At 36.3% G+C, this 27,437-nt stretch overlaps 1 protein-coding gene and 1 long non-coding RNA gene across 2 annotated transcripts; one reads left to right on the top strand and one right to left on the bottom strand.

Moving 5' to 3' along the window:
• The first annotated feature begins 17 nt into the window (after positions 1–17).
• On the top strand, positions 18–2,057 carry LOC118480559. The gene is made up of 5 exons (XM_035975570.1): positions 18–149; positions 237–317; positions 790–970; positions 1,053–1,331; positions 1,430–2,057. Exons 1-5 carry the CDS (start codon positions 76–78, stop codon positions 1,847–1,849), a joined length of 1,035 nt encoding a protein of 344 aa, XP_035831463.1. The 5' UTR covers positions 18–75; the 3' UTR covers positions 1,850–2,057.
• Positions 2,058–12,401: 10,344 nt separating this feature from the next.
• Positions 12,402–14,227, bottom strand: LOC110866314. Its single transcript, XR_002551325.2, has 4 exons — positions 13,859–14,227; positions 13,226–13,782; positions 13,075–13,136; positions 12,402–12,846 (listed from the first exon to the last, which is right to left on the bottom strand). It is a non-coding gene; the product is annotated as an uncharacterized LOC110866314 (long non-coding RNA).
• Between the last annotated feature and the right edge of the window lie 13,210 nt (positions 14,228–27,437).

The raw sequence follows: 27,437 nt of genomic DNA, 5'->3' as shown, positions 1-27,437 counted from the left end.
ACAAAAGTGCATGCGAGTGTTAAAGATACAAAGGTAAACGTACATGTGAGTGGTAGAGATACAAATCTGGTTGACATGAATGAGCCATTAAATGATGATGAAAAAACGTTATGGCAATATTTGCTGACAACAATCGATAACAAACGAAGGTATGGACGTGAATTATAATGTTATGTTATTATTTGTTGTGACATAATAATTTAAATTACAATCTGAAGTACAAATTAATACTGTAGGGCGGAGAGCAAAAAATGTAATGTGGACGATAAAGAAATAGATGTTGAAAAGGAGAAGAAAGAGGTCAGCCTGACATTCAAGTAAGATTAAATATGCATTAATTTTTATTTAAAAATCTGTTACATATTGTAGTATAGGAAGCAATTTGTTTAGTAATGACATAAACTTTTGTCATATAAAGCATTTAATCAGTAAATTCAGAATAATTAGGTGGGTTGTTTATATTGTTCGCATGTTATAAGGGTCTGGTTGGTTGCGATTGATTAGGTTAGCGGCTGTTGTGATTTGAAGGGTAGTTAAAAATATGGTGTAGGTATATGGGCTGATGAATTTTGGCATAAAAAATATGGTGTATAGTATATGTAATGTATTTTATGCACATGTGCATACAGAACATAACTGATTGTGATTTGAAGGGTAGTTAAAAATATAGTGTAGGTATATGAGCTGATGAATTTTGGCATAAAAAATATGGTGTATAGTATATGTAATGTATTCTATGCACATGTGCATACGGAACATAACTGATGTAATTTATTGTGACGATTACAGCTCAACTATTTTTGAAACCTCACATGGAATGACAACGCGCGCATTTTTGATAAACACATTGGAGGATGGGCAATGGATCTCACAAAACGTGATAGATTGTTGGGCGGCTATTTTGAATTACGAAGAGAAAAAAAACAATACATCAGGGAAAAGGCGATTATGGTGTTATACGACAACTATCGTAAGTGTGTTATAATTCATGTTTAACAATCATATTTAGGATATTTATACTTGTGTGTGACATGTATTTATGTAACGTGCAGCCGGATTATGTGTTGAAAACGAAACAGACGGAACAACAGGCGTTTACAATATTAACTTCACACTTGAAGGAGGTTGTTGAGTGTAACAATAAAATGTTGGAGTTAAAGGAATTTAACATCATAATAATACCAATGACCGAAAGAAAGCATTTCTATATAATATGCTTTGATTTGGAGAACACAAAGGTCGAAGTTATTGATAATATGGTGAGTAGCCGCGGGTTTTATAGAATGTCAGCAGAAAGAAGTTTTAAAGAAAATGGAACGCCATCTAAAGTGGTAAGTATAGATTTTTTATATTAAATGTTATATTTGAAAATAAGGATATATGAATATGACATGTAGTAACACTAAATATTATTATTTTTTTTTTGTAGAAAAATTATATGGTTGGCTATTTGAAGAATGTTAAACATCCAAGCGCGGCACGCATGGCAGCCGCACCGTTGACGAAGAAAAAACTGGAATGGGCGACGAGCGATAATTTCAACGATTGTGGCGTGTTTGCTATGAGGCACATGGAAATGTACAAAGGGAGTGATGTCGAGTTTGAATGCGGTTTTAGTACGCAAAAAAATATTCAAGACATGCAATTGCAAAACATGAGGATGAAGATTGCAACAAAACTGTTACTATCAGAGGCGAACGTGTACAAGGCAACGGTTATGTACCTCGCAAGAAAAGCAATACAAAATTTGGAAGATGAAAGAATGCGGGAATTGTTGGAAAAAGAGCGAGCAAAACAAGAAAAATGTTGGGACACTCTTAGCAAATGGAAGAATGCGGATAAAGTTTGAGGGTAGTAGTAGTTCATGACACGTAGGTAGTATTTGAACATTAAACTGGTAATTTGGATTGTTTTGTTTGGTTAGGCATGTTAGATGGTTGTGTTGGGAAGGTAACAAGTTGATACAGTTATGATGCATGTTAAATTTTGGTTAGGTGTGGTTGGAATTAGATAATCATGTTACTAATAGTTGGTTGATATATTCAAAATTTGAAATCTTAGCAAATTGGTAATGTGTAGTGTAAAAATTGTTGTGTTAGATATGTGATATGGTGATCAATGTTTGGATTTATAGTTCATATAGTTCGTTGTTTATTCACACGTGAATTAATTTGGTTACAGTAACAAGTTCGTGTTGTGTGTTGTTTATGCACATGTGAAATAATATGGTTAAATGACCATATGCACATGTGCATATAGTGTTATTAGTTATAAATGTATATGTTTGTTAAAATATGGAATGTTACGTTGATTAGTAAGTTAAATGACCCGTATGCACATGTGCATACAGGTGCATGAAGTGATATAACACAGTTGATAAGTAAGTTAAATGACTGTATGCACATGTGCATACAGTATGTGCATGAAGTGATAAAACACACAGAGATTAAATGTTAAGTTTGTATATGTAATTGGGTATAACTAACAAATGGTTTTAAATTCATATTAGTAACATGTATAATCATACTAGTAATCATACTAGTAACATGTATAATGTTAAAAAATATTATATTGATAAACAGGTGGTTTTGAAAAACGTAAAATACAATTTATAAATACATATGCACATGTGCATATGACAAGTTAATCACCAGTATCAATACTGTAAGTTAAATGGGTACTAATAAAAAATAAACAAAACAAACATTAGTAGTCATAATTAGATAGTAGTCATAATTAGATAAGTTTGCTAATCATAAGTTGTAATACATAATAAATCAATCAAGAATCACGAGCTATGTTGGATGGTTTGCGACGTCTAGTTGAACGCCTAAGGTTTTGATCAGGCTCAAAAGACTGTTCAGGTTCACGCCCAACATGTGTTTGCTCGGGTACGGGAGCTTTTTGCATAGAGACGGGGTATTCAGATGCATCGTAATCAGAAGAATTATACTCATCGATGTCATCATTGGTGTCATCGTCGGTGTCATCGAAATCAACATCAGTATCATCAGAATCAGAATCAGACGAGGCGGGTAGTCCAGCGGCGATAGCAGAAGCACGTTTAGCTGCTCGTGCAGCAAGTTTGGCAGCTTTGATTTTCTCGCAGTTGCGAGAATCATGGTCAAATACATACTTGTTGCATTTGTTGCATAAGCGGGCGACTTTTTGTCGTTTACCGGCTTTCTTTCGTTTATCTTTAATGTTTTGACCACCGGGGCTGATCCGTTGTTTTTTGGTCCCACAACCTTTGTTTCTAATACCTTGCGGAGGATGGACACTTTTGCTTAGATTTGAAGGTATGTTTAAGATGTCACTGATGTTTGCAGTTTTTTGAACGGAACGAGGTTGAGGCTCACATGGGAACGATTCAAATACGCGGTTTCTGATGCGTTTGATCTCAGCAGATAAGGAACGTAGCTGATCAGGATTGCGTCTGAGTCGGGTTGTGCATTGAGTGACTAAATCCATTATTTCATTGTGGATGATAGCAAACTCGCTGTTGTTAGATGAGTATATGTTAGATATGCTATGAACAACCGACGGGAGCGCATCTCGTTTCCAACGTGGAATGATGTAGTGGGACGGTATCCGTTCAATTTGGTGGTAACGGAATATACAGAATACATGTCGGCATAGGTATCCAATACGAGTGAACCCAAGACATGTACAGCTTACAGTTTGTTCAGGTACATTGAGCGACACCTGCACATATGCATAACATATATTATAAATAGAATGAATACATGAGTGGTAATATGAACAAGTTTAAATAATTGATTCAAATACACTGTTTGATATACGAACGAGTGAATAACATAAGATAAAATTTGATACATGCACATGTGAATAACAAAAAATTATTCAAACAGACAATAGGTATAACATAAGACAAAGTTTGATACATGCACATGTGCATAACAAAAATTAAAACCAAAAAAATTAATCAAACAGACGGTTACAATAGTTGTAACATGGCAAAAATTGATATATGCACATGTGCATAATAAAAATTGATCAAACAGACATAACATGACAAAAATTGATATATGCACATGTGCATAATAAAAAATTGATCAAACAGACAGTAGACAGTTATAATATATATATTGAGGTTAATATGTAGTAATGGTATATTGGGGTAAGGACATACCTCGAATTCATTGACATAAGACATGTTTGATTTGCAGTGACGAACAGTGTAATTTTTTACGTCGGTTGTTCCAGGACGTTCAATTGGCATACAATGGAACATGCCCATATATATTTCTTTTCGGACTTCAAGAAACATAGACCATGTATATGTTTCGGACGCGTGTGCCTCTATGCGAAGACCGGTAGATAAGCGAGGGGTCGACATGTCGCTTTTAAATTCGAGATCTCGTTGTGTATGCCGTTGAGCATCGATACTGGTTTCAAAACACATTAAAAATTGAACTAATGTGTTAGTTTCTGCCGAGTTGACTTTAAAACGCGCGTTTGAGCTCTCACATCTGGATGTAGTCTTCATCAAACAACACATCGGTATCTCTCTAAAATAACACGGGACCCATTCGTGACGTATAGCAAACATCTCACAAAGCCACGGATGATTGTCTAGGTGATATTCGTCCATCAACACGTGCCATCTTTCTTCAAATGTTTGTGGTGTGATGAATAAATTCCACACCAGCTTATGTATTGACGAACGAAGAGTGGTATTATCAAGGATGTCATTTGAAATCTGTAAATGAGGAAACATGAATAATAAAAAAGTTGAATTATTTACTCATATTATATGGTTTAATTGGAGCCGTGTTAATATAAAAAATAGAGTGTTTACCTTGGACGGAAGTTTTCTCATTATGTGCCACATGCACAAACGATGGATGGAGTTTGTGAAAACGGTTGATACAGCTTGTTTCATTGATGCGTCTTGGTCAGTGAGAACAAAGATTGGTTGTTTCTTATGTGCAGCCAGAAAGGTGTTTAGTAACCATGTATACGACTCTATAGTCTCATCGTATAACATGCCAGCGCCAAAGATAACACATTTGTTGTGGTGATCAACTCCGGTGAATGGCACAAAAATCATTTTGTATCTGTAAATAAAACATATGATATTAAAAAATTATCAGTAGTTTCACATGATGAAAAAATATAGTATCTTACTTGTTGGTGTCATATGTAGCGTCGAATGCACACACATCACCGAAAGCATCATAATTTCGCAATGATACGAAATCAGCCCAAAAGAAAGATCGCAACTCATTGTCAACTATGACACAATCAAAATAGAAATCATTAAGATTGGTAACTCGAGATCTCATGGTATGTAAGAGGATGTCTGCATAGCGTTCACCGATGAATGCACGTATGTCTCTAGAGCAATTTTTGAAATCTTCTGTTGTGCCACGAACATTTTGAGGTCCGCCTTTAAGTGATGCTTGAATGTTATGTGCAACACTTGGGCCGATTTTGTTAAGACTAACTTTGTGAATGAACTGTTGCTCCTCAAATCCAAGTTTCCTGTTTTGTTTTAACATGTTGGCGTGATCGCTACCAATCATGCAATGGTTGTGCGCGGCGATGAAACCATATATTTTGTATTGTTCGGTAGCACGATCAAACCTCACTTTAATACACGCACGGCACCCGGAAACTGTGAATCGGCTTCGTCTATGTTGTTTCTTGGATTTATCATAAATGGTTGGAGCATTTTTGGATGGAGCATTGGGGTCAGATTCTGTGACTCGTGGTTGTCCTTCTCTTGAACATAATATATATCTATGAGTGGAGATTTTCGTATTAGGATTGTCATGATACTTTTTGTTCTTCGATGTACCGATACGAGTAGAAAACCCGGATTGCGTAGCATATGTGTTGTACATCATGACAATATCTTCCCAATGGGTAAATGTACTATTTACCACAGGAAGGTATCTAACATCAACTTGAGGTATCCAATACGGGGTGCCATTAGGTGTAGCATGTATGGCAGCCGTAATAGTTCCTGTAAGAGATAATTAATAAATTAAATGATAGTGAGAAATAATTAATAAATTAAAAAAAATTGTCAACATGATATAGGGACGAATAGTATAATTGTAATTAATATGCACATGTACATTGGCAGTTAATGTACGATGTCATAAGTTATTGATTTGCAATCATAATGCATACGTGCATAAATTTGCTTTGAAAACATAATTTGAGATAAAGATAAATAATGTGTAATATGAAGAACTTAACACAATACACATGTGCATATAACATTAAGTAATCATATTTTCAACAAAAAACAATTGTAAACATGCAATGCAGTTAACACAATGCACATGTGCATATTGAGTAATCGTAATGAACAACATACACAATGCACATGTGCATATAATATTGAGTAATCGTAATGAACAACATAAACAGTTGTGAACATGATAAAGTTATGAACATGATAAAAAGGAGTATATCATTGAACAATTCACATTTTACATAAAATGGATATAAAATACCTTTAGTTTCAAACCGAATGAACTGTAAATGTTCATGTTCTGTGCTTGTAGGTGTTGTACCAGTAGATGTGGTGGTACCAGTAGATGTGGTGTTACCAGTAGATGTGGTGTCAACGGGTAACGATTGATCAGGTAAGTTAGCAGTTTCAGAGCCTACGTTGCCTGATGTAAACATTGAATCAAGCGTCTGAATTTCAAACCCATGAAGGGTGTGTCGATTTGCAACTGGGTTTGCAACTGTTGTAAACACAGGATTGTAACTTTCAGTTGGATTAACAGCAGGTAAGGTATTGACATCAACATCAGACGGACCTACAGCAGAAATATCAGACGGACCCAAAGCAAAAATAGGATTTACAATGACATTAGATGGGCCGCAAAAACTAGCATCTTGATGTGGATGATATGAAGAAGATGTTGTATGATGATCACCCGATGCAGAAGGTTCAACTCCAACACGAGATGAGTCAGACGAAGCCATTAGTATCCGAAATCAGTATACCAACGACGAAATCAGTATCACAATTGAACCCCCCGTAAAATGTGTAAGTACACGCCGCCGTGAAAACGTAGAAAAGCAGTCGCCGCCGTGAATATGTAGAAATCAGTCGCCGCCGTCGTTGATTATGCAAAATATCAAACGAAACGACGAAATCAGTATCACAATTGAACCCCCTGTAAAATGTGTAAGTCCACGCCGCTGTGAAAATGTAGAAAAGCAGTCGCCGCCGTGAATATGTAGAGATCAGTCGCCGTCGTCGTCGATTATGCAAAATCTCAAACGAAACCCTAGTTTAAAAAAGACAACAGTGAACATTGAAAACGATGGCAGTGAACGATATGATAAGCGCGTGTTTTTTAATTAAATATCATTAATTACAAGTTTGCCACGTGTTCACATTGGTTCTTGCGGTTCTCGCAATAAGAGGTGGTTCCTAACGGATCTTTATCCTATATAATCCTATATATATATATATATATATATATATATATATATATATATATATATATATATATATATATATATATATATATAGAGGATAATGCTAGATAAAAAACCCTAAAATTCTTAGAAAACTCTGGAAACCCAAATGGGAAGCCATTTTTACCCAACCTCCCGACATTTTTTTTTTTTTGAAAAAAATTACACATGTAATATACATGTTTTAGAGTGTTTTGGGCCAAAAAAAACAAAAAAGCGCCGAAGGGATTTTTTTAAAAAAAATAAACAAATTTCAGCTCCTAACACGTGTTAAGCAAAAAATCCATAATTTCGCTGAAAATTGCTGAAACTTGTTTTTTTTTTTTAAATATCCCTTCGGCGCTTTTTTGATTTTTTTGGCCCAAAAGTCTTAAAAACATGTATATTACATGTGTTATTTTTTTCAAAAAAAAAAAATGTCGGGAGCTTGGGTTTTCTCGGGTTTTTTATATATATAGGGTTTTCTATCTAGCCCTACCCTATATATATATATATATATATATATATAGGTAGAGGATCCTGTAAAAAGTGCTCAAAGTATGAGAAGTGTATTATAATACTATATATAATATTATATAACACCATATAAACACCGTATAACAATATGTAACACCATATAATACCATATAAAACTATGTAACACTATATATCATTATATAAAAAATATAACACTATAGGTTGTCTGATAGCATGTCTATGATAGATGTATTGTGTTATATTTGTTATATAATGTTATATAGTGTTACATAGTGTTATATGGTATTATTTGGTGTTACATATTGTTATACGGTGTTTATATGGTGTTATATAGTATTATATATAGTGTTATAATACACTTCTCACACTTTAGGCCCTTTTTACACTATCCTTACCCTATATATATATATATATATATATATATATATATATATATATATATATATATATATACTAGTCATTTACCCGCGCGATGCGGCGGGGGTGGCGATTTACAATAGGATACTCATTTATCGTTAATTTATTAGTCGCCTCGTGATATATTGTATAGTACTTAAGTTAGTTTTCTTATTCGTGATATGTTGGCACTCATTTTTCTATTAGTTTATCAATTATCTCACGATATATTGTATAGTACATCTATCACTTTTTTTTTCTTAACATCAATGTGGTCTATCTATGAGATGAGCTTTATATATGATCTCAATTAAATAATAATTTAACCTTGAACGCACGATTAAGAAAATATTAGTAATAATTTAACATAAAAAAATTGTGTATCAACTACTTGAATTGGGTGTGTAGACTAATTTCTCATAGTATTGCATGGATTTGTTGGATTACATTATTGACACAGGAGCCAAATATTTTTGGTTGTTCACCTACTCAATACAACATTGGTCTACTTATTTGACAATCATACCCTCACAATGCACTTTGAGATTGTTCGTGATTCTAGCTTACACTCAGTTTTTGTTACAGCAAATTATAAATTAATATTGTAAATATAACAACAGCAACAGAGTAAGGAACCCTTCATTCTCTTTGCAATATAACAAGAAAATCAACCAAAATAACATGTGGATAATTTTAATACATTGTCTGAAGTGTTTAGTATATGATTTTGTGAAACTAAAAGGTAAATGAGTGCTGATGATTACATGTTGATGAAAAACAAGCTCATTCATGTGTCACTACTGAAACCATTTACAACCAATCAAATCCAGAGCCGGTTTTGGGCCTGTGCGGGAGGTGCCACCGCATAGGGCCCAAACTATTGAGAGGCCCAAAGTTTTTTAGTAAATATATCTTTATTGTATATAAGCCTATTGTAGGATAGATGAATAAGAATTCCCCTTTGGCTGAATGGAAACAACACTTGTATATGTACATGGCCGTCCAGAGTTCGAATCCTACTAACAGTGTTTTATTCTTTTTTTATTTTTCTTTAGTTGCTCCATGTTCTGTTGGGCCTCAAGGGGCTGATTCAACTTATACTATTAACAAGGTGAAAGATCCATAAAGCTTATTTTTTAGTCTTTAGTTCCTCATTTAACCACTTACATAATAAATTTTACATATTTTCTTGTTTAAATGAATAATTTTGTATGTAACCATTTACATAAAAAAGGGTGTACATGTTTTCTTGTTTGAATTTGTAAGTTTTTTTAGTTTCTCATTTTTATATAACCATTTACAATATAAACCAAGTAGAACTCAATATATAGTTTATAGTTTATTTATTTGTGAGAAGTTCGTGTCATCAAACTAATTCACACTTCTTTTGGCCGGAAATATATAAGTGTTCATTAACTTTTGCTTGTCTGGAGGGTGTTAAAACTAATTTAGGTGTATTAATTTATTTGTAACATAAAACTTGGATTTATTGTTTTAATTAATGCTAATTTGAGATGTTTATTCATTCTATGAACATGGATAATTGTGACGACTGATAAACCATTCTGAAACTAAGTGTGCTCATCTTTATACTGATTTTTAAGATAACACTCAAATCCTATATTTTGATTGAAAAGATGATGTGCACATTAAAATTTTGGTTGCTAACCGTGGACTTTGAGACATGCAAATTGCCGTCGGACCCTGGCAACTTACTCATTAGTTGAATACAAATGGAGAACCTCATGATTCGTTTAACTATCTAACAAAGATCATTTTGCTATTTTTTTATGTTTATAGTTATTACAACCATTGTCCTATCACTGATTTTATACAAATGGGTTTATATGTAGGGCCCATATTTTCAACTCGCACAGGGCCTAAAAATTCTTAACGATTCTCAGGGACGGCCCTGATCAAAACATTTTATGAATTAAAATACAAATGCAATTTACATAAGATCTTTGGCAAGATACATCGTCACACTAATGTATAATCAAAGGATCCGCTGAGAACTTCATGCTTGTTAACTGTTCGTTACCAGTGACCAAGAAGTCAACATGTCGTTTTTTGTTCCAACAAACAGCCCATTCTCAATGAACATAAAACAATGCTTGTACCTGATGCATAACCTTTTGTACCTTTGATAAAATCCATCATTCATCAAGCAAATCAAGATTTCACAATAGTGACTTCCCATCAAAGAACTTGTTGAGGCTCACATCCTCACTCATTCCCTATCATATAGAACAAAATACAATGTGGTAAACTAATCCCGAACATTTAAACAACTTTCAACCTACAACATTCACAATGCATGAATGGTTCACATCCTTACTCATTCCCTAAGAGGTTTTGGGTCAACTAACAAGAATCTTTTAGATAAAGGGGTTGGGTTTGGGTTGATTCTTATTAAAAATAGGTCGGGTTCAGTTGACCTGTATTAAAAAAGGGTTGACCCATCAACCCGTTTAAGTATTTATAAAAAGACGGAAACAAAAAATCTGCAATGGTACTGCAAAATTTAATGATAATATAGACTCCTAGAGCTTTGTCAAATATCCAATTGCTTCAAGATGAAGTCACTAAAGAAAAAGGTTTTCTTCTCCAACGTGAAATAAACTTAAACTGAATATTACTTTAGAAAAATATAAATTCAAAAAAGCATCAATATAAACAAGTAGAGGTGCCAACTGCCAACTTTGATCCATATATAATATAGAGTAAACTGCCATTTTGGTCCCTGTGGTTTGGTCACTTTTGCCACTTTAGTTCAAAACTCAAACTTTTTGCATCTGGGTCCTTGTGATTTCAGTTTTGTTGCCATTTTGGTCCAAAAATGAAATCAGTTCATATCTGTCTTATAAAATCCTGCTATTTTGTCCTTTTCCGCAGGGGCAAAATGATCATTTCTTTTTTATAAATAAATACCATATTTTATAAGACAAATATCAGGATTTTATAAGTTAGATATGACCTGATTTCATTTTTGGACCAAAATGGCAATAAAACTGAAACCACAGGGACCCAGATGCAAAAGATTTGAGTTTTGGACTAAAATGGCAAAAGTGACCAAACCTCGGGGACCAAAATGGCAGTTTACTCTATAATATATTAATATTATTACTTAAACTATAATCTTAAACCTTCAAACATACTGTTATTAAATCCACCTGAAAACACAACTAACACACCAAATCATTAATTCAAATTGAATCCAAAAAAGAGGTCTGAATATCCAACTAAAAACAGTGATACATCAACTAACTGGATAAGATGATTCAGCTGGATTCTCTTCTACTTTTTTCTCTTAAAACTACCACTTTACAATGCAAATAGTAGAATATCCAACTAAAGGCTCAAAACCATCATCATAATTTCGCATTCTAATGAATTACTCAATAAAGAACAAAACATATTCATATCCAGGTTATAATCAAACAAACTCAAGGTCTTATCATTCGTGTGACATATTTTGCAATATTAACAATAAAAACCTAAAAAAAACTCGCTTTGTGTTGAGCGGTTTATTAAAAAGGTTAGGGTTTTGTCATACTTATAGTGAGTTGAAAGAGTTCATGCTAATCGAGGCCAACCAAGAAGAAACAATCAACGTCACGATCGTAGTACTTCCAATTGACTTTGTGACATCACCATTCTGATTGGCTTCCATCAACACACCTAGTTGCTTTCCTATCACGTCCATCTGAACAAAATCATAGTCTTCTCTTTCAAACAGTATATGGATATATTAATTTGTATGGTCAAATGGGTCAAGTAGGGTTGGTTAAGATTAACCTCTTTCAACCTACTTTTTTTTCTTTAGATAAAGCCATTTTATAGGTTGTATTCTCCCAGCCTTCTTTGACCCATTTCCTTTCGCTATAACTTTTTATTTACCAATTTGACCCGTTAAATTCTGGATAACTTACGCTGATAAATAACGCAATTTATGCATCTAGAAAGCAATGCAAGATTTAGATAGAAGCAAACCAGCTACTACAAGCTTCTTGGGCTCCAACGGTCATAATATCCTGTTCTGAACTGATCTAATAATATAAAATATATAGAATATTTGTAAAATTTGCATAAGGTTGCCAAATGTACCTTCTTTTTCTTCATAGGTTTCCTTTTTTTTTTCTTTTATCGTACACATGTTTCTGCCTCGATTATCCTCTTCGATCCTTAAAAACACCTGAAACAGTTGACGTTCCAGGTTCCATAAGGTTCTTATTGGAGTTATTTGCGCACACGTAAGTTGCAAAAACATCTTCAAGGGCACGAATTGCCAAACTGTAGTTCTCTTGAGTAAACGATCCTTCTTCACCCAACTTAATTGCTTTTTGACATAAATAACTGGTATGGGGTATCTTTGAACCCGACGTTGCAGCAACTCACGTCCATCTTATCCATAATAAGAATGCCAAAAGCAAGAGCCTTCCATGTTCTTGTCCTAGCTCGGCCTATCATCCCCTACATTGCTGGCATTAGCACCGCTCTCTGAAAACAGTACCAAAAGTGTTAAGTTGAACGACACATGTATTTTATAAGGAAGAATGAATTGAATTATATGGTAATACTTAGGTGCCAAAGCAACCAGCATACAGATATTTACAAACTAACCGATCAATAAATTCTAGGGTTTTGAAGTTGAAAATGTGATTCCAAAGGATGTTAATTGACAACTGACAAAGAGTGCATATACGATAAAAGGAAAATAATACTTACATTTCCTCAAACTCAGAACCTGCTATATAGAAAAAAAGAACCCCTGCTTCTCCAGCAATTACCTATTCAAAGACATAACAGGAATGACCAATCCTAACCTTTCAATATGCATATTATATATAGTGTATATATATATATATAGGAAACTTACTCCAGTTGGAATGGTTCCCTCTCTTTGCTCGGGCTGTACTCGTTGTCTCAGCCCCACCAAAAACCGTCAATCTTCGGAGAATCTGTGGAGTCAGCAGCAAAAGTAGATAAAAGTTCAAAACAGTTATATTCATCTAATCCTTCTTTCATCAACTATAACAAACACATCCGATTAAAAAAATGAAATCATTTAATCACAGTTCATAAACAGATTTCAATCAATAACAATCAAAATTAAACAAAAAAAGCCTAACAAAACAGTTATTAATCATTAAATTCATCTTCAATCAGCTACAACAACAAATCCGATTATAACACAACAAAAAATTAGTCAATCACAGCTTTAAAAACAGATTTTAATCAATAACAAACAAATAGTTATACCAGATTTACCGTAAACGTGAACGTGAACACACCAGCTGAAAATTCAGATAAATTTTGCCGTGAAACTGAGTTAAGATCTGGCCAGTACCTTCAACTTCAAACGGTAGATCTGGCCACCAAACGGTAGATCTTTGTCTCATCGCCACCATCTTCCACCCACAACCACCAGGTAATCTGAAATATTACACAGATCCGATTCAAATAACAAAAAAAAAGATATGGTAAAAAGAAAGGTACCGAGCGGTCAAACCAGTTGATCTGGTGTCGGATCTAGAGAGATTCATCACTGAGGAAGCGTGGATCTTGAAGCGACTGATAAAGAAACCCTAGATTCGCCTGGAGAAACCTCGGGTTTACCTCGGGTTGAATCGACTGATCTTGAAGCGTAGATCTTGTCTTGACCACTTTTACAGACCACACCATTGTTGGATCTGGTGAGATCTTGCTCATACCATAGATCTCGTGAAACCCTAAATTGAAAATCGCTAGAGAGAGAAAGAAGGAGGAGCGGCTGTAGATGAAATGAATTTAGGGTTTAGAAAGGATGGAAAGAAACCTTATATTGGATCCATAAGAGGGAAAACGGGTCAAAGAGATCCGGTTAGGATCCATACCATCTACACCGCGTGTTAAAGGATTTTTCAACACCTTTATGCTTTAAAGGTTGTATAATGTGCTTAAAATGGTTGTACAATGGCAAATGACCATTCTTGCCCTTCCTATATGCTTATTAAAGTAGTATAGATATATAGATATATATATATATATATCGTTGTGATTCATAGAGAAAAAAAGAGATCTTTTTTTGTGAATCGTTGGAACAAAAAAAAAAGAATACCGACTGGCGTCAACATCATCCTTTGAAGCATCATTGTCAACTGTTGCTGCCTACAACCATTATCTAAGCCGCCTAACAAGTTCATTCGTTTCGTACTTTCTGATTAGGTTGTTTTTCTTGGATTGGGTTGTTGTTTCAGATTTTGGGTGCTCAAGTCATTGGGTTTTACATCGACTTTTTTTTTCTTGGTTTTGGGTGTGATAAGAGGGTTTTGGTTTTGCTTGTCTGGTTTTTTGACTAAATTATCAACTGTGATTATCAATTCTATCTCGTTAGCTATGGCTGAAGACGGGAAATTTCAGATTGAAAAGTTTGATGGAACTGATTTCAGTTGGTGGAAGATGCAAGTAGAAGCTCTGTTGTGTCAAAAGGATTTGGACATGGTTATGGTGAAGGATAAGCCTGCGAAGATGGAACAAGCTGATTGGGAATTGAAAGACAAATGAGCGAGGGTTGTTATTACATTGGCACTGACTAAAAGTGTGGCGTTCAATATTATGAAGGAGACTACTGCGTATGGTATGATGAATGCACTCTCAAATATGTATGAAAAGCCTTCAGCTGCTAACAAAGAATTCCTAATTCGAGAGCTTGTGAACACGAGGATGCGAGAAGGAAGCTCAGTGACTGCTCACATTAACAACCTCAATTCAATCTTGGCAAGACTTGTATCAGTTGGGATTAAGTTCGAGGATGAGGTTCAGGCTCTATTGTTGTTATCATCTCTACCTGACAGTTGGTCTGGAACTATGACTGCAATTTCAAGTTCTTCAGGGACAACTGGTTTCACATTTGAAGGTATTCGGGATCTCATTCTGAGTGAGGATGTCAGAAGGAGAAGTTCGGGTGAATCATCAAATAGTGAGTTATTGAACGTTGGTAGAGGTAGGGGAAATAACAGGAACAGTGGGAGTCGGGGAAGGAGTTCATCTAGAACTCGGAAGAATATGAGGTGTTGGGGCTGCAATGAGGCAGGACACATTAAGAGTGAGTGTCCGAACTCCAAGAATAAGGAGATTAACAGTGCTGTTGGGGATGTCTCTGATGATGAGGCATTGTTACTTAGTGTGGAGAGCTCTGTGGACTCTTGGGTCATGGATTCAGGGGCTTCGTTTCACGCCATGGACAGCGGAGAAAACGATGGTGAATCTGAAACAAGGTGATTTTGGAAAGGTACGATTAGCCAATGACGAGATTCTTGAGGTAACGGGCATGGGTGACATTCAGTTGGTTACTCCATTAGGAACTACATGGAACCTGAAGAATGTTAGGGTGATTCCGGGTCTGAAGAGGAAACTGATTTCTGTTAGTCAGCTGGATGAACAAGGATTGGAAGTAAGGTTTAGTGGTGGTAAATGGAAGGTGGTCAATGGTAATCTGGTTATTGCTCGTGGTATGAAGCGTGGGTCATTATACATGGTTGAGGTACCTGCTGAGGGAAGTATGACTGTCCCGGTTAAGCATGACAAAATCTGGTTCGCTAAATCTATTGCTAAGAGAGTTCATTTTGAAAACGTGAAGTCTGGAGCAGGGATGTTAGCTGAACGAGTTCGAAAGTCTAAACCATTCAGGGGATTTAGTGACAGTGGGAGCATGGGGCGTGTTCCGGGTACAGTTACGAAGAACCGTTGGGTTTTGAAGACTAAGACTGAAAAATTCTCTCATGTGGATTGTTTGCTGAGTTTGGAGAGTGTTGGTGATCCTTGGTGTATCTCTGGATCCGGCGGAGTGTCCAAACCGGTTGAGACAGAGGATGGGTCATTATTGGATTTAGCTACGATTGAGTTGGAGCTCGTGGGAGCTTCAACTGGCCCTTCTGGTACTTGATAATGAGGGGCGGCTGCAACTAGAGGATTTGAAGATTACTGGATGACTGGTTTGCTTTGTGCTTGGAGGGCGTGGAGATTATCGCAAGCCTTCAAGTGGGAGATTGTTGGGTTTTGTGAAGGCTTAGAGACTTTGGGTCCATTTTAGCCCATGTTAGGTTTCTTGGGGCCCATGATAGAAACCCTAGTTCTATCTCTATATATACCTATTCATTGTATTGTAATCTTGGTTCTGAGCATTATAAAAATATATCTAGTTGCAGCCCGTGGACGTAGGATTCACACCGAATCCGAACCACGTAAATTCTCGTGTGTTGTTTATTGCTTTCGTGTGCGTGTGTGATAGTGTGCTCCGCTGCGTGTTGCTCTGACTGATACCTAACACGGTTGTGGGTTGGGTCGCACGTCAAAATGTGCTGGTGTTGAAATGGGTTGTATCTTTAGAGTGGATTGTATCTAGGAGTGGCCCATGTTGAAATGGGTTGTATCTAGGAGTGTTAATCGAGGGGTTGTATCTAGGAGTGTTCATCAACGTGTTGAAGGGTTTCGTATTTGAATCGGGCAATCTGAATTTTGAATTAGACATAGAACGGGTTTCATATTTGAATCGGGCAATCTGAATTTTGAATTAGACATAAATTAGATTCGAAAAGTTAATTTGAAGTTCAACTAATAACAAACACTTAAGAAATCATCAAATTATCTTTTAGGATATTTAAGAGTTCTAATTAAGATTAAAAAAAGAGTAAAATGCCCGCATAGTCCCTGTGGTTTGGTGAAATTTCACCTTTAGTCCCCAACTTTTGGAAATTACACCCGTGCTCCCCGTGGTTTGTCAAGTTGTTACTCGGATAGTCCCTAGAGTAGATGGCCGTTAGTTTTCGCCGTTAAGTCCATGTAAAATTACTAAAATGCCCTTACTCAAGAAAAACAATAATCTTTTTATTTACTAAAATGCCTATTGGCCCATCCCCACCCTCACTTCTTCTTCATTTAAAAAAAACACCACCTGCAACCATACATCGCCACCTATCTCCACCATAACTACCACCCTGCAACCACCATCATTAAATTCAACCCCTACTTCTTACATTTTCCGATAAGATAAAAATTTGAAACATCTTCCCATTGTCATAGAGTATACACTAGTAGGAAACCCGCGCGATACGGCGGGGTGACAATTTACAATGCGGTATTCATTTTATGTTAGTTTATCATATCTCTTGTAATTGTATAGTATTAGTACGTATGTTAGTTTTTTTATCCGTAACATCAATGTAGTCTATGTCATGAGCCTTACAAATCTCAATTTATTTAACAACTAATGGTACACAACTCCAAATCTCTACTAAATTACACCAAATTATCATTTTACTTGAGTTTGGACCCAAGACCTCTCACGGAAAGGCATAAACATATTACAAGTTTTGAAAGTGTATAACAAGCTAGTCACAAGTCTAAAGTATATTACAAGTAGCCCGGTTTCACATACCTTTAGTATTCTTTATTGTATATAAAAATTTGCACCAAAAGCAAAGAGAGATTGCAATAATATGATAAATCAAAGTTGATCTTTCCACAAGTTTTAACACTAAACCATCACAGAGAGATAACTTGGTCTAAAAAAACAATCATTTCTCCAATCAAAATAAAACAACAGAATTCTTCAATCTAACTTGTTCAAATAAACAGAACACTGCAGCAAATAGCTAACCCTATCATCCTAAATTATCATCAAACTTTACTTTGCTTATTTCCAACTTCAATACATCAATAAAATAATTGTTTTGACATTACCTCTTAACCGAAGAAACAAACATGTTGCAAACCACATGTCATATCTAGATAAAAACAAAGAAACAAAACTAAACCATAAACTATTAAAGTGTCATGTGATGATCTTAGCATTCCTGAGCAGGAACTATTGAAGCCTTGCAACAGTGAACGTCAACTACTTTGGTTACAGACAAATGTTAGGACTCTACCCTTTTACTTGCAAAATCTATCTACAAAAAATTGTGGTTCTAATCAGCAAACTAAGCAAGCTGGTTGACTCAATTGGACAATCAAGCAGCTAAATCAAACAAATTCATAAAAAATATGGATATATGAACAAAAATTACTAAACGAAACTATAGTTATATTGTGCCATCTTCATTTGTTTCTAAAGTAGCCAGTAGTCGTAAATTGCATCCATACTTTAAACATTCTGAAAATAAAATAAACTATATCTATATTGTGTAAATTCTGAATATAGAAGAGGAGCTGAAAGGTTGAAGGAGAGATGAGATTCCGAGAGGCTCTCTGTAACAACTGTCACTAAAATCCATAATTAGGATGGTAATTAGCTATTAAGAAAACCTTAATTGAGACACCCAAGTGATTCTACGCAAACCCTAAAATTTTCAGAATCATCAGAATCAGGATCAGGGCCCCTAAAACTCAGGGGGGGCAAAACCCTAGTTACGATTATCCTCATAACTATCTGTCAAATTCGAAATTTAAGAAACTGTCGACTCATCCAGCCTACATGCACGAAGGGCTACCCTATGAAGTAGGGTGACCCCTCGCGTAGCGCGACGCCCATAGGGGTACCCCTCGCGCTACGCGACAGGGTCAAATTTCGGGTATAAATAGAGGAGTCTGGGACTTGAAATTGGGCACTTGAACGACGAAAAAACTCACAGTATACGCTGAGTTATAGCAGAAATCGTTCACAACACACACAATTCACGAATCGCTGCCGCAATCAGGGTAATAACTCGATCGCTATTACGATTCAACGTCCGATCGATTATAACTATCCAACGATAGTCCAGGTGCTGCTCAATTGAGCTTGTACTTTGATTATTCGTCATGATTTCGACTTGAATATTAGAGTGCTGTTCGAATTCGGACTATGCTCTGTTATTCGTTGTGAATCCGATTGAATTATCGAGTATCGCACTGATTAATCGTTGTGAAGGTTTAATCTCGTGAATTGACGTAATTGCTGTATTAGTTACTAACCTGTGTGTGTGCATTATGTTAAATTAGGTTTAATCAAGGCTAATCAGTAGGCATTATCTAATTGCTCGTTAATCTGCAATGTGAGTCATTCTTCTTTTTAAATTGTTTTCTCACCGTTTGTGAGTAAGTATTACAATACCTCAAATTATTTTCAAGGTTATAATTACAGGGATTAAGTCTTTGTAATCACCAAATTACAGCTGGTATGTGGGGTATTGTGCACATTACTATTATTATCACTCTATGTGAGTGAATATTACTCTATGTGAGTGATTATTACTCTGTGTGAGTTAACCGTCACTATTTGGGGCAACGGGACCCAATAGTGGTATGACCACAGTCACAGATCCGGTCGAGTGACAAATACCTATTCTTGATAATTGGTTGATAGAAACATTGTAATCGCTCTTAATACTGTGATTTATAACTAACGGGTCGTTTTAGAAAATGGAATGATTCACTCAGTATTTCCCTGCTGACAAAACCTTTTTCAAACATGTTTCAGGTGATCTGTGTGATCCAGGAAAAGTGCAGTAAAGCACTACAAGCTCAAAGAAGTGGCTCAGTGTAAATAAATGAATAAAACATGTTTTGGAAAATAAAGATTTCTATGTGAAATCAACTTATTGTAAATTATGGGATTTATCCCTTAAACTTTGTGTAATATATTAAACGATCATTTTCTGGTGAAAAGATCCTGTTGTAAAAAGACTTCCGCTGTCGCATAAATTAAATACCACGGGTACCACACTGAAATCTGCACCGCGGGCCCCGGCTCCGTCCAGGGTGGGTCGGGGGCCGCGACAGAAGGTGGTATCAGAGCTAATAATTAAATTGAGCCACTGATCGAGCCACTGATTTAAGCCTATTACGGAATTAAGTATTGGACAAAATACTTAATTCTATTAGTTATCATTCTGTGATTATTTGTTTTATTAACTGATTATTTGATAGTTACAGTATGGGTAAACAAAAGCTGTCTGCCATCTACCACAAACTAGATGTTGCATCTTCTTCTAAAAACCCAGTAAATTTAGAAGAAGGAATCTTTGTCCGCAAGGCAAATTATGAAAATCCTCTTTCCCCAGAGAAAAGGGATTCGATACTTAAAAAGAGTCAGGAGAAAAAGAAACCCCGAACCAAGAGAGTTAGGTTTAACCCAGAAGTTCAAGAATTGGGTAATAGTGCACCTTGGGAAGATAAAATAGACGGGAAATGGGCAAATCTCTATATGCTAGCTACTGTAGCAGAAAATGCTAATCTCTAAATATCCGATAAGTTGGGTCTAGTAAGAGAAATCACAATCCCGTAAATAAATAAAATCCCAGTGTGTTTATTTCAGTTATTTCTATACGAAAAGTAATATGCAATAAAACTTCAGTGTTTGTTTGTTAAACTTTGTTCCAAAGTTTTAACATTGCATTTTGCATATATGCTATGCAGCATGAATGAGATGTCGGAAGCCTTCCAGAATCTCAACTTATATCCAGTGCCTATCGAAGTCTCTCACGACTTTACTGGTTACATTGCTGACATAGAAGAACCTGTGGAATTCAAAGCTCCACCGCTGGAAAAAGCCAAACCTAAAAAGAAGAGAAGATACGTAGGGTGGAGGAAAGTATGCCGTAGGAAACCTGCCACTAGGAAACTCCCAAAAATAGAAAATCCTGTGAGTGTGAGCAAGGGAAAGGAAATAGAAACTGGAGAAAGTTCAAAACCACCCGAAAAGGAAATAGGAATAGATCTGAAACAAAAGGGAATAGAGATTGGCGAAAGCTCTAAACAATCTGAGGAAATCACGTTCCAGGACTAAATAGATCGCCTACTGGAAAATTGTGATGTTTTAGAGCCTATCAACGATAATCTCTTCTCTTACCCGGCTACAGTTCAATTCCCACTAAACCTAGGACCAGCTATTCCAGACCCACTAGTTCATACCAGACCATTAGGCCAAATGGAGGAATGGTGGACCAATGACTGGCAATTCCAAAACATAGTCCACAGTCCTTATAGTTTTCTTCCATAATTTGACCCAGAACCACTCCCAAATCCTCCCATGAGTAATGAAAACCTAGCTGAACTCCGTCAGTTCGGTGAAGAACTGATAGGTACAGGTAATAGGATCAGGGAAATGGGGGAGCATCTAACTTGGAAGTACGATGAGAGGGAGCATCGTTACTAGAACCGTCAGTTAAACCACAGAAAGTCGTATTGTATAATAGTAACTCAAAATTCTGTAAAATGGGCAATAAAACTCTGTAAAATACGGTGTGTATGGATGCATATACAATATACCATAACAAAGTAAAAGTCGAGAAATCGACAATTTTGGTTATGCTTGTATGTTGTGATAATCTATGTGTTTATCTATGTGAATTTTGTCATTGATAAGTTAGACACTAATAATTTTTACCAATAAGCAGATGGAAAACACTAATAATGAACCAATTAATGAAGTAAATCAATCTGAGCAAGAACAGGAAGATCAATATATAACTCGACAAGATATCGAGCACTTTATCGCCCAAGGGATAGCTCATGCTATTCCAGAAATTGTAGCTGCTGTTCAGAAACCTGCCGAACCACAATTAATTCCTAGTAAACGTATTCCAGAAGATAACGGCAGTAACAGCATAAATGGGGGCGGCAATCATGACGATCATGATCTGCAGCAGGCCCCACTCCCTAAAAGAATGAAAGCTGCAACGTCTGGTTGCACTTACAAAGAATTTCTTGCTTGCAAACCCGCTGAATTTGCAGGTAACGAAGGGGCAACTGCAACACTGCGTTGGTTAGAGAAAACCGAAGCAGTAATTGCAATAAGCAAATGTGCCGAAGAGGATCAAGTAATGTATGCATCAAACCTGTTCAAAGAAGGGGCACTCGAATGGTGGAACACGGTCCTCCAGGCAAAAGGAAGAAGGATAGCCTACGCCATAGGTTGGGAAGAATTTAAGAGTTTGGTAGAAAGAAAATTCTGTCCCGAATACGAGAAGGAACAGATGGCAAACAAATTCCTTAGTCACTGCATGATAGGAGTAGATTGTCGGGGCTATACTTCGACATTCTTTGAATATGCAAGGGTAGTGCCATCACTGGCCTCGCCAGAACCGGTACTTATTTCCCGTTACATCTGGGGGTTAATTAGTGAAATCCGAAACATCGTTAAAGCTGCGAGACCTCGTACTATTGACGATGCTGTAGAATTAGCTAATACCCTAACAGATGAGTTGGTGCGCACAAGAGAAGAAGACCGGAAGAAGGAATTAGCTCAGAAGATTACCCAAGGATTTCGTGCGGGTAATACCAAGAAAAGAGGAACAGGGCAATCCTCATCATCTCCTTTCTGCAAAATTTGCAAAAAGAAGCATTATGGACAATGCAACATGGTTTGCAATTTTTGCAAAATGAAAGGACATCGGGAAGAAGACTGCAGAAAGAAAACCAGAGTTTGTTATAATTGCAGAGAAAGGGGACACTTTCAATTTGAATGTCCTAAATTAGCTAAACCTATAGCCAACCAAACCAAACCAGCTGAAGGAGCAACCAAGAGAAATGCGCGTGCATTCCAGCTAACCACTCAAGAGGCCGAACTCATTCCAGATGTGATAGCCGGTACGTTCCTAGTACATGACGTATTTGCAAAAGTATTATTTGACTCTGGTGCGAACCAAAGTTTTATTAATACTTCATTTTGTCAAGATCTTAAGTTACCTTTAACCACTCTTAGGCAAATTTTCACAGTTGAAACCGCAGAAGGAAATTCTGTGAACATAGATAAAATCTGGCAAGGAGGAAAAATAGAACTATTAGGCCATAAGTTTTCTGCAAATTTGTTACCAATGAATTTAGCAGGATTTGATGTAGTCTTAGGAATGGATTGGTTAGTAGCCAACCATGCACGAATCCTATGTGAAAAAAATGCAGTAGAAATTCAAACCTCTACAGGAGAAGTAATTTTAATTACTGGAGATAAACCTCGAAAGCCATTGAAATTCATATCAGTAATGAAATTGGCTAGTTATTCGAGAAAACAGGAAATGGTGTATATGATTTCAGTAATCATTAACACTAAAGATAAGGAAATTCAGGACATCCCCATAGTCTCAGAATACCCAGACGTTTTTCCAGAAGAATTACCTGGATTACCACCTGATAGAGAAGTAGAATTTAGAATTCATTTAATTCCAGGTACTGCACCAATAGCCAAAGCACCATATAGATTAGCACCTACCGAAATGCTAGAATTGAAAAAGCAATTAGATAAATTATTAAGCAAAGGATTCATACAACCGAGTTCATCCCCTTGGGGTGCACCGGTACTATTTGTGAAGAAGAAAGATGGATCGATGAGAATGTGTATCGATTACAGAGAATTAAATAAGGTTACGATTAAGAATCGATACCCACTACCTAGGATTGATGATCTTTTTGATCAATTGCAAGGAGCTAGGTATTTCTCTAAGATAGATTTAAGATCCGGATACCACCAGTTGAAAGTACAAGAAGAAGACATACCTAAAACTGCCTTCAGAACTAGGTATGGTCATTATGAGTTTACAGTCATGCCCTTTGGATTAACGAATGCCCCAGCAGCATTCATGGACATGATGAATCGAATCTGTAAACCATACTTGGATAAATTTGTGATCGTTTTCATCGACGATATACTTATTTATTCCAAAAGCCAAAAAGAACATTGTGAACATTTACATGCACTCTTAACTTTGTTAAGAAAAGAAAGGCTTTATGCCAAATTCTCAAAATGTGAATTTTGGCTACAAGAAGTACAATTCTTAGGTCATGTGGTAAATCACAAAGGTATCCATGTAGATCCTGCTAAGATAGAAGCAATTACAAAATGGAAAGTCCCACAAACAGCTATGGAAATAAGAAGTTTTCTAGGCTTAGCTGGATACTATAGACGATTTATCAAAGATTTTTCTAAGATAGCCGTACCATTAACTAAGTTAACCTGTAAAGCTGCTAAGTTTGAATGGGGACCTAGACAAGAAGAAGCCTTTAAGATTTTAAAGCATAGGTTGACGAATGCACCAATCTTAGCTTTACCCGAAGGAACAGAAGATTTTGAAGTATATTGTGATGCTTCAAAATTAGGATACGGATGTGTGTTAATGCAACGCAAGAAAGTAATTGCGTATGCTTCTAGACAATTGAAAAAGCACGAAGAAAATTATACGACTCATGATCTAGAATTAGGAGCCATAATCTTTGCCCTTAAGATATGGAGACATTATCTGTATGGAAGTAAGTTTACTGTTTATACAGATCATAAAAGTTTAAGATATATATTTGGGCAAAAAGAATTAAACATGAGGCAAAGAAGATGGATGGAGATGCTAAGTGATTACGACTGTGATATTCAATATCACGAAGGAAAGGCAAATGTAGTGGCAGATGCCTTAAGTCGTAAGTACCATGAGAAACAGAAACGAGTCCGTGCTCTGAGGTTAAATCTACAAGTAGATTTAATGGCACAAATTAAAGAAGTTCAGAAAACAGCCATCCAAGACGATGCTGAAGGAATGAAAGGTTACCTAAAAGAATTAGAACAAGGAAATGATGGAATTTGGAAATTCCATAAAAGACGAATTTGGGTACCTAAGCAAGGAGAATTAAGAAATAAGATTTTAGAAGAAGCTCATAAATCTAGGTATACCATGCACCCAGGAAACAATAAGATGTACCAAGATTTAAGAAATAATTTCTGGTGGATAGGAATGAAAAAGGATATAGCCGAATACGTATCCAAATGTTTAACTTGTTCACAAGTTAAGGCAGAACACCAGAAACCTTCAGGATTACTTCAACAATTAGAAATGCCTGTATGGAAATGGGAACTCATAACAATGGATTTTGTTACAAAGTTACCCAAAACCAAAAGAGGTAATGATGCAATTTGGGTAATTGTAGACCGATTAACCAAGTCAGCTCATTTCCTACCAATGAAAGAAACCTTTAGCATGGAAAGGTTAGCACAACTGTACGTAGACGAAGTAGTATCCCTACATGGAGTCCCACTCTCCATTATATCGGATAGAGATAGTCGTTTTACATCTCATTTCTGGACAAGCTTTCAGAAAGCAATGGGAACTCGACTAAATCTAAGTACTGCTTATCATCCACAAACAGACGGACAGAGTGAAAGGACAATACAAACGCTAGAAGACATGCTCCGAGCATGTGTAATTGACTTTGGTGGTAATTGGGATAGCCATTTGCCATTAATTGAATTCTCCTATAACAATAGTTATCATTCAAGTATCGAAGCTGCACCATTCGAAGCACTGTATGGACGCAAGTGCAGAACTCCAGTATGTTGGGCAGAAATCGGAGAAAGTCAATTATCAGGTCCTGAGATTGTACAAGAAACTACTGACAAGATAACTCAGATCAAGGAAAGACTGAAAACAGCTCGAGATCGTCAGAAAAGCTATGCAGACAATCGTCGCAAGCCTTTAGAATTTCAAGTCGGAGATAAGGTACTTTTAAAAGTTTCTCCTTGGAAAGGAGTAGTACGATTCGGTAAGAAAGGAAAGTTGAGTCCCAGATACGTAGGACCATTTCCAATAAGCCAACGAATAGGACCAGTTGCTTATCGTTTACAACTACCAGAAGAATTATCTGGAGTACATGATGTATTTCATGTATCCAATCTCAAGAAATGTTTATCAGACGAATCCCTGGTAATACCTCTTCAAGATGTAGAGGTGAACGAAAAATTAAAGTTTATAGAGAAACCACTACAGATCGAAGATAGAAAAGTCAAGTTTCTCAAACACAAACGACTGGTGTTGGTCAAAGTCAAATGGAATTCAAGGAGAGGACCAGAATACACTTGGGAGCTGGAATCAGAAATGAAGCGTAAATATCCTCATTTATTCCAATAAATCTCGAGGACGAGATTTTTCTTAAGGTGGGGAGGATGTAACAACTGTCACTAAAATCCATAATTAGGATGGTAATTAGCTATTAAGAAAACCTTAATTGAGACACCCAAGTGATTCTACGCAAACCCTAAAATTTTCAGAATCATCAGAATCAGGATCAGGGCCCCTAAAACTCAGGGGGGGGGGGCAAAACCCTAGTTACGATTATCCTCATAACTATCTGTCAAATTCGAAATTTAAGAAACTGTCGACTCATCCAGCCTACATGCACGAAGGGCTACCCTATGAAGTAGGGTGACCCCTCGCGTAGCGCAACGCCCATAGGGGTACCCCTCGCGCTACGCGACAGGGTCAAATTTCGGGTATAAATAGAGGAGTCTGGGACTTGAAATTGGGCACTTGAACGACGAAAAAACTCACAGTATACGCTGAGTTATAGCAGAAATCGTTCACAACACACACAATTCACGAATCGCTGCCGCAATCAGGGTAATAACTCGATCGCTATTACGATTCAACGTCCGATCGATTATAACTATCCAACGATAGTCCAGGTGCTGCTCAATTGAGCTTGTACTTTGATTATTCGTCGTGATTTCGACTTGAATATTAGAGTGCTGTTCGAATTCAGACTATGCTCTGTTATTCGTTGTGAATCCGATTGAATTATCGAGTATCGCACTGATTAATCGTTGTGAAGGTTTAATCTCGTGAATTGACGTAATTGCTGTATTAGTTACTAACCTGTGTGTGTGCATTATGTTAAATTAGGTTTAATCAAGGCTAATCAGTAGGCATTATCTAATTGCTCGTTAATCTGCAATGTGAGTCATTCTTCTTTTTAAATTGTTTTCTCACCGTTTGTGAGTAAGTATTACAATACCTCAAATTATTTTCAAGGTTATAATTACAGGGATTAAGTCTTTGTAATCACCAAATTACAGCTGGTATGTGGGGTATTGTGCACATTACTATTATTATCACTCTATGTGAGTGAATATTACTCTATGTGAGTGATTATTACTCTGTGTGAGTTAACCGTCACTATTTGGGGCAACGGGACCCAATAGTGGTATGACCACAGTCACAGATCCGGTCGAGTGACAAATACCTATTCTTGATAATTGGTTGATAGAAACATTGTAATCGCTCTTAATACTGTGATTTATAACTAACGGGTCGTTTTAGAAAATGGAATGATTCACTCAGTATTTCCCTGCTGACAAAACCTTTTTCAAACATGTT

This window comes from Helianthus annuus, chromosome 7 (assembly GCF_002127325.2).
Source record: "Helianthus annuus cultivar XRQ/B chromosome 7, HanXRQr2.0-SUNRISE, whole genome shotgun sequence".
Lineage (NCBI taxonomy): Eukaryota > Viridiplantae > Streptophyta > Magnoliopsida > Asterales > Asteraceae > Helianthus > Helianthus annuus.
Note: the sequence above shows the minus strand (reverse complement) of the source record. Positions and strands in the feature narration are given on the sequence as shown.